Consider the following 13,014-nt stretch of genomic DNA (forward strand, 5'->3'; position numbering starts at 1 on the left):
TAGTAGCTTATGTTGAACTTTATTCTTGTTCAAACGGACACTCTATGAAGCAGTACATAAAGTATTGAATGAAAATGTCTCTGAAACATCTGTGAATTATTTGGCAAATATTGCATTTATTTCACTTCAGCTGTGGTAAAGTATACACCACGTGAGTGGTCACTACGGGAACCAGAAAGTGTCCGACTTCACGTCTCCGCTTGAAGCTCCTCCCCGCCTGCACGCGGCTACTCTCGTTGATCGGATACATCCAGCCGCAGCCGATGTCGCACACACCTAATGACAAAACCAAAACGTGACACATGGCTGCATGTATTTGATCAAAAATACAGTAATAATATAAAATATTATTACAATGTTAAATGTCTATTTCTATTTTAAAATGTTATTTATTCCTGAGATGGCAAAGCTGAATTTTCAGCATCAGTCTTCAGTGTCACATGATCCTTCAGAAATCATTCTAATATGCTGATTTGCTGCTTATTTCTTATTTCTATCAATGTTAAAAACAGTTGTGTTGCTGAATGGTTTTCTGGAAAATATGATATATTTTTGCGGGTTCTTTGAGGAATTATTAATTAGGTTCATTTCTGTTTGGGTTGTATTAAATTAGCATTAGATCATGTATTATGAAAGAATATGAATTAAGAATGCATATTTAAACATTAAAATTAACCTATAAAATAATGCTTAAAAATGAACTAAACTAAACCTTATTAGAAAGTTTTTTTTTTAGTTTTTTTTTGGACCTTAAAGCTGCAGTCCGTAACTTTTTTGGGTTAAAAATGATCCAAAATAAATATCCAGCCGGTGTTCAAAACTATCTGCTTGCCTTCAGCTCGATTCAAAACAGTAAGCTTGTAATAATGTTTTCAGTTCCAGTGGTACTGGTGGATTTCCGCGGGAAATTCGAGCATGTCTTTGCGTCATTACGTCACATCTATACACATACAGTAAAGAAGGTGTCTCGGCTAGTAGGCTATATTGTGAGAGGATGTTGGAGGTGGAGATTTATAGCCTTTTCTCACAGCACTTGATATAATTAAACTTAGCAATTTGATGGCGGATCCAGAAAGGTTCAAACGACAATCACCAGTGACAACTGGAGATTCACCCGTTGTAAAATGCAAATGACTTCTTTTGGACTTCGGAGTGGCTACAGAAAAAAAGAGACTGTAACCGGGCCCATGCGAAAACAAGGATAAATATCGGAAGGGCATTAAATGTAGTCACGCAATGCTGATGTTGTTAACATTAACAATTTGAGAACAAAGTATAATTTGCACGGTTTGACGTGATATCATAATCGATCGTTAGATTTAATCAGCGTGATTTACTGCAATGCTAGTTGGTCAGAACAAAAGTGGATGTTACATTCTTGTTCAGATGACATTTTCTGGTGAAAATTCTTATGTCGGTCATACTTCCAAAAAGTAGAATCTGTGATTCCGAATGACAGTCGCCACACCGGCGCGGCGACTGACAGCCTCACATTCTCCTCAAAACATTGGATTCATCCGCGCTGTGCCGAGGCACAACCCACGTAAAGTTGATAATTCCGCGAATAACTGCAATTGCAGATTTCAAACAGAGATATGGCGACAAAGAGGAAAAACTACGGAACTATGGCTTCAAAAACATGATGCTCATGGTGCAACACATAATGCACAAGGTAAAAATATCTGCTGCTTACGTATATATAGACCAACAATTAAAAACGGCACAGATGTATGTACATCCCCTTACCTCCAGGACATCTACAACATCCAACAATACGCCTTCATACGAGTCATCACCACTTTGAAATACTTTCATAACCATAAGCACAAAAATAACCATGCACAAGGACAGTAATCCTCATTAACAACCGAACAACATCCCTGCTAAACGCTGGCTGTTGTGAAGCTAGCGTTTACAGCTGGAATTCACCACCTGCTATTTACTCCCACATTAATACACAGCACACTAATGTCCTTCATTGCATAATTACTCATTTTATGCAATGATCCTGTAGGAATCTTTAATATGTGCATTAAGCAAGCTATATAGAGTTGCATATTTGACCAATTAACAGTGTATTGTATGTTGCATTTGATGTATTTTCTATGATTAACATGACTGAAAAATATTCAACACTATGCTTTTCTACCTTTCTACCTCTCTATCTTTATACTTCACATTGTGCATTCTTTTTGTGTGTACAGGTATGTTTATTGTGACCTTGGGAGCAATTTTAAAGTCAAATTTAGTCGAAGTACAGTTTCCTGGCTTGGAAACTCAATTTGTTAGTCTGCCTGTCTTTCTTTCCAATGCTGCTCTCTATTCCTCTATTTTTCCCTATTGTCACAACCTTATAATAATTTCAGCACTGCTGTTAAGTATTTAGTGCACTCGTTGTGTATGGTTTAACTCATTCCCTGCCAAAGCTACAGTTGGTGTGTTTCAAAAGAATAAAAGTGATTTCTGCTCCACTAGCGAGACAAATCAGAATCATGAAAGTAATTGTGCTTTCCAAACAGGTTTTTCCAAACTCACTTACTGCTCTTTTTCACTTCAAATTAAACGTCTGTTCTGGCAAAATTGCAATCAACTTAGAAATCACAAACATCTAATTATAGATGTACATAGTAGATGTTTTAAAAGTGATCATTTTTAAGGGATATTAAAGGGATAGTTTAGCCAAAAATCCCTGTTTGACTACAGTGGGGTCCAAAATTCTTTCGTTTTCTACAGAAGAAAGTACAGTACGTCATTCAGATTTGGAACAGCGTGAGAGTAAGTAAATGAGTAAATTAGTTTTAGGTAAACTATCTATTTAAATGTGTAAAATTAGCTAAATTGAATCTGGACCATAACACACTTCACCTTACACTTAACTTTCTTAAATCTAGGATGAAAGTATTAGTTGAAGGCCTGGAATATCTTATATTTTAAAGTTAAAGCTGAAAGTGTGAAAACATCCCATGCTGGGATTTTTCCACTGTGGATTCATTTTGGACCGAGTGCAAGACTTCTCTTTTTTCATTTTCCCTTTCCTTCCCTCTTTTTTTTCCCCTGGATGGAGAGGCTGGAATTAAACACTCTGAGTTCAAAGGGATTTTTTTTTCCTTACAGGAGATAGATTAAAACGCTTATTCTTGACGTTTTCATGTGGTTTCTCTCTTTCCCAGTCTGTCCTCTCTCTGTCTCTCTGACTTTATTTCACCTTGAACTCCATATGAACAACATCCAGTGCCCATTAAATATCTCAGAGGCTTATCCTTCTCTCCATCTCTCTTGTTTTACCGCTTGTTTGCTTGTCTGATTCACATTTCCTGCCCTAAAAGCTCTGCCATATTGAAGTCAGAGTATACTGTAGGCTGTTTAGTTTCTAATGGTTCCTCCTCTTTCACCTTGAGTCTGTATGTGCGTACATGCATTAGCAAATGTGTCCAGTAATCAAAATGAACCCGCTCGCTGAAATGTCGACAAAAGAGCTCTATATATTTAAATGTGGACAGTCACCCATGACTGGACTTTATTGACATTACACGGTGGCTCATGCATTAAAACACTGAGCTCCTCTGTTTTTAGATTACTGTAGGCTTTGGCCACCGTTTCGGAGGTCTGCCATTGCGTCAGGATTTGGGAGAAATTACACTTACATAAACGAATAGTCAAAGTCACGACAAATGGGGGGTTTTTTTCTCCTCTTCATCGTCATCTTTGTCATTATTTGAGTTGCTACAGCATCATTTTTATTCTTAGATGTAATTTAAATTATTGAGGTTGAGTCAAAGCAGTGCTGGAAGAGTCTGCTCACAGCAGCCCTTCAGTGTGTAATCCCAACAGTATCCTTCCACCTGGAATTTCCACCATGTTTTATGGTTATATAATGGAAATGATAACTTCACCATACAAGCACTGTAAGAACAGACTCCTGTACTTTCGTGTTAAAGGGATAGTTCACTCAAAAAATGAATATTCTAGTAGCATTTACTCACCTCAAACCTGTAAGACTTTTTTCCCTGGAACATAGAGAATTTCAAAGACAGCAAAAGTGCTCTTTTGTCGCTTCTTTTCATGCTATTACAATGAAAGGGAACTTTCAACTTTTAAAAGTATAACTTGCGCACTACTAAATGGACAACTACTAATGTACATCTTAATCGAATACAACAATAAATAAATGTTGATTTTATGTTAGGGCTGTATCCCATTAACTATAATAAATGCGTGTTCATTAGTTTGAAACAGCTCTTTCAGATTATAGATTTTATTTGTTTGATTTTAATTTGGTCTTCCAAAATAAAATGTCAATATCATCATATTTTTGTGTACACAAGTGAACATAATTGAACTACACTAGCATTCATTCAGACTATAATATGATATTATATAATGTAGGTAGATTTTCACAGAAATGATAAACTGTATTCTCAGGACAAAAGTATTTTTCAGAATAATGTCAGACCGGGGCAAATTGTAATTTTATATAGTTAATTATTTGTAATTTCTGATGTTGAAAACAATGGTTGTTTTGTGTCACCCTTTCCATTTTTGTAGTTTCATAAATTTCATATTTATTTTGCTATTTAAATTTAGCTGAAAAGTCATTTTAAATATACATATTTTGTGGAAGACACCACTTTTTTTTTTTTGAAAATTATTCTTTTCAAACCTGTGTTAAAAACAACAAGTCCTCATTGCGACAACATACCCTATTTGGTATCACAACACACACACACACACACACACACATATATATATATACAGTGGATATAAAAAGTCTACACACCCCTGTTAAAATGCCAGGTTCTTGTGATGTAAAAGAATGAGACAAAGATAAATCGTGTCAGAACGTTTTTCACTTTTAATGTGACCTATAATGTGAACAATTCAATTGAAAAACAAACTGAAATCTTTGAGGGGGAAAAATGAAAAATAAAAACCTTACAGTGACCTGGTTGCAATATCCAATGCATTATGACCTGTGTTCAGAATTATCCAATCACATTCAAACTCAAATGTTAAATAGAAGTCATTACACACCTGCCATCATTTACAGTGACTTTGATTAATCACAAATAAAGTTCAGCTGTTCTAGTAGGATTTTTCTGACATTTTCTTAGTTGCATCTCAGAGTAAAAGCCATGGTCCACAGAGAGCTTCCAAAGCATCAGAGGGATCTCATTGTTGAAAGATATCAGTCAGGAGAACGGTACAAAAGAATTTCCAAAGCATTAGATATACCATGGAACAGAGTGAAGACAGTCATCATCAAGTGGAGAAAATATGGCACAACAATATGGCACAACAGAGACATTACCAAGAACTGGACGTCCCTCCAAAATTGATGAAAAGACGATAAGAAAACTGGTCAGGGAGGCTTCCAAGAGGCCTACAGCAATTTCTGGCAAGTACTGGCTGTGTGCTACATGTGACAACAATCTCCCGTATTGTTCATATGAATGGGATATGGGGTAGGGCCCGGCTGAAGTTTGCAAAAACAAACATCAAGTCCCCCAAAAGCACGTGGGAAAATGTGTTATGTCTGATGAAACCAAGGTTGAACTTTTTGGCCATAATTCCATAAGGTATGTTTGCACTGCACATTACCCAAAGAACACCATACCCACAGTGAAGCATGGTGGTGGCAGCGTCATGCTTTGGGGCTGTTTTTCTTCAGCTGGAACCGGGGCATTAGTCAGGGTGGAGGGAATTATGAACAGTTCCAAATACCAGGCAATTTTGGTACAAAACCTTCAGGCGTCCGTTGAAGAGGAAGTTCACCTTTCAGCACGACAACGACCCAAAGCACACATCCAAATCCACAAAAGCATGGCTTCACCAGAAGAAGATTAACGTTTTGGAATGGCCCAGCCAGAGCCCAGACCTGAATCCAATTGAACATATGTGGGGTGATCTGAAGAGGGCTGTGCACAGGAGATGTCCTCGACAATCTGACAGAGTTGGAGCGCTTTTGCAAAGAAGAGTGGGCAAATATTGCCACGCCAAGATGTGCCATGCTAATAGACTCCTACCCAAAAAGAGTGCTGTAATAAAATCAAAAGGTGCTTCAACAAAGTATTAGTTTAAGGGTGTGCACACTTATGCAACCAGGTTATTGTGAGGTTTTTTTACTTTTCCCCCTCAAAGATTTCAGTTTTTTTCAATTGAATTGTTCACGTTATAGGTCACATTAAAGGTGGAAAAAGTTCTGACATGATTTATCTTTGTCTCATTCTTTTACATCACAAGAACCTGGCATTTTAACAGGGTTGTGTAGACTTTCTATATCAACTGTATATAGTATACTATATTTGAATTAAAAGTTGATGTGTGTAAGCATCTGTCTGTATTTTTTCTCCCTGTTTCCTTCACTTTTTTAGACAAGGCTTTTCAGCAGCAGTCTAAAAACTCTGTGGAGTTCTGACAGACAGTAATGTCATTTTGTCCGGGGCTTTCAGCAGTTTCACTGGGTGTGGCACTTCTAGTTGTGGCAGTGACACTTCTTTTATGGTGACAACAGTATGGAGCTCTTAGTGCTTCTAAAAACTCGCCTCATATAAAGGTGTGATTGTGTCATGTGTGTGTGAAAATTTGAAAGCTCTATTGACGTTTCTCACAAGAGCGCTATTGAACACCGGCCATAGAGGAACATGAAAACCCACTCTCCCTTCTTTCCTTATTCATTTTGTTGTGTTTTTCTTTGGTGAGTTATTTTTTTCCCTGTCCTCGAGAGAGATAAAAATATCAGTTCAAAAAGTGGTGAAAAGCCTTGGTTAATGTAAGTGGACATGTATGTGTGTTTGTGCGCATTCATTTTTCATTGTGTCCAGTGATGTATTGATTTGTGCACGTGTGCTGAAACGAGTAATTATCACGTTGCCCTCTCGCCGATGAGGCCATCCAGAACTAAAATAATGAAACACTCATGTGCTTTCATTAGTACTTCACTTGGCTCAGTTTTACAAATAAGCAAATTGATTTGGTACAGGTCACCCTGAGATTAAAAAGGAAATGAAAACGCAAGTGGACAGTCTTGTTCACCATTCTTACATGTGTTTTGTGTGTTTCTCTTTTGGTTTCAGAGCAATAACATTGGACAATCAGCTCGTGGTGTTGGGTACGACAGCAGCAGACGCAGGACGGTATTACGTACAGGCTGTTAATGAACGCAATGGAGAAAACAAAACCAGCCCTTCAATTTACCTGAGTATAGCAAGTAAGTTTTTACAGTATGTATATATGGTTGTGTAATATGTAATCTTGTAAAATACGTTAATCTGTAATTGATGGGTCATCAATGATAGATTATATTTATATATATATATAGGCCTATTTTTTTATGTTATCTTCTGTGATTGTGTGGTGTGATTAAAATTGTGATGTGAAATGGTAATATTTTTCATGTTGTTCTCATTCAGATTGGCTCTCTGGGACAAAATATTGACTTTTTTTGTGAAGTGGATGTGCTTTTAAATTAAACACATTGACCCTCTGATTCACCTTTCACATTTTCAACCATCTCATTTCTCTGTACTGTCAATATGCTGCTGAAACAACCGCGCGTGTTGTGTGGCACATTCTGTCGTTTGGTTTTTAAAGGATATTAATTTTGTCCTTCTACTGGGACTGAAGGAGAGAGTTGTTTTAACTCCTAATTAAAGCTGGATTTTTTTCATACCTTTGTTTAAACAACCAGCTACTTTTTAAAGTGCTGTGACAAAAAAGTACTCTGCAGAAGAACTTGCTAAATTTCATTTCAAAATGATTGTAAAACTAGAGGAACAAGGTTCTTAACAAGGTTAAGGAAAGTGTTCCACATGAAAATCATCTCTTTTAGTCATTAGTTTTTCTGCAGTGTTTTTGGGGATAAGAGGTTCACAACTGTCAGTCAAATCCACCATTTGGAGAATTGTCATTTTTTCTAATAAAAAATTTAGTTGGAGACGCAAAGGAGATGTTGAAAGTTGTTTTAAAGGAACTGAAATTTCACAAACAGAGTTTTGAGTTGAATGAATATGACAAGGACACAAGCGGGAGAAAAACAAAGCAGCAATGAGTAGAGAGCTGACAGCAGGAGGCTTTTTTAACCCAAAGATCACTGCTTTTTAATTAATTGATTAGAATTATTTGTATGCCCCTCTGTATTGACCTTTAAGAATTTTAAGAGCTTTTGGGATTTTTTTTTAATTATTTGTCCATATTGGTCCATAAGACTTTTAGAGGGGCGATTCTTTGGTTGCTGGTATATTCAAATTTAAAACACAGGACGTACTTAGATTTGACAGATATTGGTGTTTGGTTTGTGTTTTAAAGTTTGTGGTAGAGGTAGATAGAACAGCATAGGAATAGATGTTTGTAAGTGAAGGAATTGTAATAGAAACAGAACGCCTCGGTTACGACTGTAACCTCGGCTCCCTGAAGAGGGAACGAGACGCTACGTCGATTGACGCTAAGGGAACACTTCACGTGATGATGTCTTGAAGCACATGTAAAATCAGTCCAATGGTGTCATGGAACGCCAGAGGCGGGTGACATCATGAACCAGGAAACTATAAAACCTGCCCAAAACAGAGCAGTGCTAACTTCGTAAAAGTCTGAAGTAGTCGCTGACAGGTACATAGGAGATATGGCAAGGTGATGCAGCGTCTCGTTCCCTCTTCAGGGAACCTCGGTTACAGTCGTATCCGAGGCGTTCCCTTTCAAGGGTGTGTCTGTCCAGTGTGAAATCGCGAGAAGAGCACCTGGGACCCTGGTGTAGAGTCCAAGTTCAAAGAGTAGAACCTTACAAATGTGTGCGGTGAGGACGCATCACAAATATCTTGGAGAGCAACTCCTGTTATAAGGGCCTTGGAGGCCTTTGCCGCCATACTCCTAGTAGAATGGGAACGGACAGCCATAGGTGAAGGCTGTCCGACCGATTCATAAGCAAGTGAGATAGCCTCAACCACCCTCTTGCTCATTCTCTGCTTAGATGCAGGTGACCCTTTGTTAGGGGGCCCAAAACATACAAAAAACTGTTCAGATTTACGCCACAGGGCAGCTCTGTGGACATAGGCATCTAGCGCCCTGACTGGGCATAGCAGATTTTTCTTTTCCTGGTCCGAGTTCTGGAAGGGAGGAGGACAAATGGCCTGCAGCATGATAGATCTGGCCACATTAGTGGGGACCTTTGGAACATAACCTGGTCTAGGATGAAGGAACGCTTTAACTATGCCAGGTGCAAATTCCAAGCACAAGGGTGCAACCGACAGTGCTTGCAAATCTCCTATCCTTTTAAGAGAAGTGATAGCGAGGAGGAACAAAGCTTTTAGGGTCAGGAACTTAGCCGGAACCTCCTCCAGTGGCTCGAAGGGAGCCAGGGAAAGGCCTTGAAGGACAATGGCCAGATCCCATGTCAGCACCCTGGTACGAGCTGCAGGCCTCAGCCTCAGAGTACCACGGAGGAAACGAGATACCAACGGATCTTTACCCAAAGACGTTCCACCCAAAGGAATGTGGTAAGCACCTATGGCCACCACATAAACCTTCAAAGTGGACGGGGATAGACCTGCAGTGAACCGCTCCTGCAGGAACTCCAGCACTGTACCAACCGGGCAGTAAACTGGGTCCAACTGACGGTCACTACACCATGAAGTGAAAACTCTCTACTTCAAGGCATAAAGTTTCCTCGTGGAAGGAGCTCTGGAATGTAGAATGGTCTTTACAACCTCAGTTGAGAGACCTGTCCCTATGAGCAGCAAACTCTTTCCAGAACTCCTGGGAGCAGAGCCTCGGCCACGTTTGTACCATAACATCCAGTCCAAGAGGAGCTGGATGCGTGAGAGAGAACCAAAGTGGACAATGAGACGTCTCTCGAGATGCAAACAGATCCACTTGTGCCTGGCCAAACACCCTCCATATCTGCTCCATCACCTCGGGGTGGAGCCTCCAATCCCCGGGCCTCAGCCCCTGTCTCGATAGGATGTCTGCTCCTATATTCTAGGCCCCAGGGATGTAAACCGCTCTGAGTGACACATGATGCACATGATGGCCCCTGAGATCTGCGAGGGAATTCTTTAGAGCAAGAAATACAGCCAACTTCTCCAGATGGTTGATGTGCCATGAGAGATGGTGGTCCCTCCACAGACCCCGAGTCAAGCGTCCTTCTACGATCGCTACCCAGCCCATGAGAGAGGCATCTGTTGCTAGCTTCTTGCGACGACAAGAAGCTCCCAACACGGGACCCTGGGACAGGAACCAAGGTTACTTCCACATAACCAGGGTACGTAAGCATCACCTCGTAACCTTGATCATGCGAAAGGGGTTGCCCCTCAGGGGAAAACCCTTTGGTCCTGAGCCACCACTGCAGGGGTCTCATGTACAACAGTCCAAAAGGTATCACATTGGACGCTGCTGCCATCAGACCCAACAGCCTCTGAAACTGTTTGACAGTGAGTGACTGGCCTAGCTTTATTCTTTTCACAGCTGAAAGGATGGACTCTATGCATGCCGGTGACAGGCGTGCCTACATCAACATTGAGTCCCACACCACGCCAAGAAAATTGGTCCTCTGTAGTGGACAAAGCACACTCTTTTTGCCGTTTAGCCGTAACCCCAACTCTTTCATGTGGGCGAGAACGACATCTCGATGCTGAACCGCCATCTGATGCGACTGAGCCAGAATCAACCAATCGTTGATGTAGTTCATGATGTGAATACCCTGCAGGCGCAGAGGCACCAGAGTTGCATCTACGCATTTCGTGAAAGTGCGGGGTGATAGTGCTAGGCTGAACGGAAGAACTCGATATTGGTAAGCTTTGCTCCCGAAAGCAAACCTCAGGAACTTCCTGTGATATGGAAGGATGGATATATTAAGTATGCGTCCTTGAGATCTATCGTGACAAACCAGTCCTCGGATCTGATCTGTGGCACGATTTGTCTCAGTGTTGACATTTTGAATATGTATGACTGACTCGTTTAGCACTCGAAGATCCAAAAAGAACATCCTTCTTTGGAACTATGAAATACCGGCTGTAGAACCTGGTTTCTCTGTTGGAGGGAGGTACATATTCTATGGCCCCTTTCTCTAACAGGGTTTCCACTTCTTGTTCCATTACCAGAACCTGCTCTGGGTGGTCCTTGAGATATGTGCTCGCTGGAGACCGCTGCGCCCTGAAGCACACAAGGTGGCAGGGTTGGCAGAACGGTCCCCTGAGGGCACCGAAGTGAGGTGAGGTACATAATGAGGTGTTGACCGCTTCACTTCAGGGGGGACTGCCCTCATTGGTCTGAGCCCTCGTGCGTCAGGACCTCCTCCCCGCAGCCTTCTTAGAGAAAATGGCGGTCCTCAGATCCGTCTTACCCTTTGAAGACTGCGGGTGAGAGCGCCCTCCCTGTCCCCAGCCTAGTTGGTTACTTATTAGTTATTAGTGGGTTCAGGTACCAAACAGCAATTCCCAAAATCAACAGCAGAGGTCGTCACATTACCCACTAGTGATGATGTGGTTCTGACTGGCTTAGTGGGTAATGCCGGGGCCTTAAGGGAAGACGCCGCTTCGGGGGAGAAATAGCTTGCAAGCTTCTCTTCCACTTTTGGCATCTCCCCATAACCGTGCTCTTTATTGTTAGATATAGAGGAATAATTGGATTTTTGTGCACTATACTCCTACATGAAACCGGTTTCTCCCACAATTTCGACACCTTGGTGTGGAGATCGGGGAAAAACGGTAGGCCTCGGCATTGAGGTTGTGACCGTGATGGTAGGAAGCGTTCGTCCATTTTACTTTTGAAAAGAACATCCTGTTTATCTGCTGGCCAGTCAATACTCAGTCTTTCAACCGCTCTTGTCACAACCTCAACCAGCTCTTCAAATGCATGAGACTGAGGTGGCAAATCCTCAGAATCTCTTGCATCGACACTGACAACGTCCAGTTCCTCAGAACTAGATAGTTGCGGTGTCTGTGCCTCAATCGGCGGAAGGAACCGCAGAGCGTGCTTCCAAACCCTAAGAGAAGCCACTGGATCTATCAGGTGAAGGCAGAGATAAGGCTGGGCCTGTCTCTAACTCCGCTGATAGATCCATTTGCGAACCCCATGTCTGTGATCGCCGCTGTGCCTTGGCAGCAGCGGGACCAGAGCCCTGGGGAACGGGAGCCTTAGCGTTCGTTATTTCAAATGTAGGCGCGTGGCCAGCGCTCTCATAATGAAAGAGACGCTGGCGAGACCACAACATCAAATGACAAACGTAATGAAAACGAAATGAAACTGCGCTCCTCCTTATTTTGTGCTTCACAGACCGTTTATCAGTGTGGATCAATGCAGCGCGAGCCAATCTTGATCAAGCGACACTGTTACTACACAGCGCTAAGAGATCCAGTAAAGAAAGCATTTGAATTTGCCACTTAAGTAATAAGAGATCTAGTGAGAAGCATTCACATTTCTCCATTATTAACGGATCAAACAGCGCTGACGTGGAAACCAGGAAGAAACATTGTGCTTTCAAGTAACGTCAGTTTTATTTTGACATTATGAATAAAATTGCTGCCCTCAAATGTTAATCTGAAATAAAATAAACTACTACTACTACTTGTTTATTACTACTACAATATTACATTTAAATTTTTTATAAGGAGCTGTTTTTGTTTTATATGCTCCTAAGAAGAGTCAAGTATAGCTCCATCATTGCTCAAAGTAAAAAATGATCATACTTTATGATCTTAGTTTTAATTAAAAAAATTAAATCAAGGAAATTTATCTGGCATTTCTTTCTTTTTGCTGTATCGAAAACGTACCGAACCGTGACACCAGTGTATCGTATCGAACCGAACCGTGAATTTCGGATATAAAGACAAAACAACACCAAATAGACAAGGACAGTTTCACAATGAGCGCTACTGAAGACACAGAAGCTAGCGTTGCTCTGTTTTGGGCAGGTTTTATAGTTTACTGGTTAATGATGTCACACGCCTCTGACGTTCTGTCACACCATTGCACTGATTTTACATGTGCTTCAAGACGTCATCACGCAAAGCGTTCTCTTAGTGT

General features: G+C 40.9%; 1 protein-coding gene across 1 annotated transcript in view; it reads left to right on the top strand.

Moving 5' to 3' along the window:
- The window catches only part of sdk1b (sidekick cell adhesion molecule 1b), a gene marked incomplete at its 5' end in the record, with an annotated part of 224,774 nt that overhangs the window by 105,491 nt on the left and 106,269 nt on the right, over positions 1-13,014 (top strand). The window contains one exon of the mRNA XM_084091359.1: positions 7,074-7,207. Within this exon, the coding sequence (XP_083947485.1) occupies positions 7,074-7,207 (134 nt within the window). The remainder of the gene's footprint in view (positions 1-7,073; positions 7,208-13,014) is intronic.

This window comes from Abramis brama (genome assembly GCF_963993115.1).
Source record: "Abramis brama genome assembly, chromosome: 2".
Taxonomy (NCBI): Eukaryota; Metazoa; Chordata; class Actinopteri; order Cypriniformes; family Leuciscidae; genus Abramis; species Abramis brama.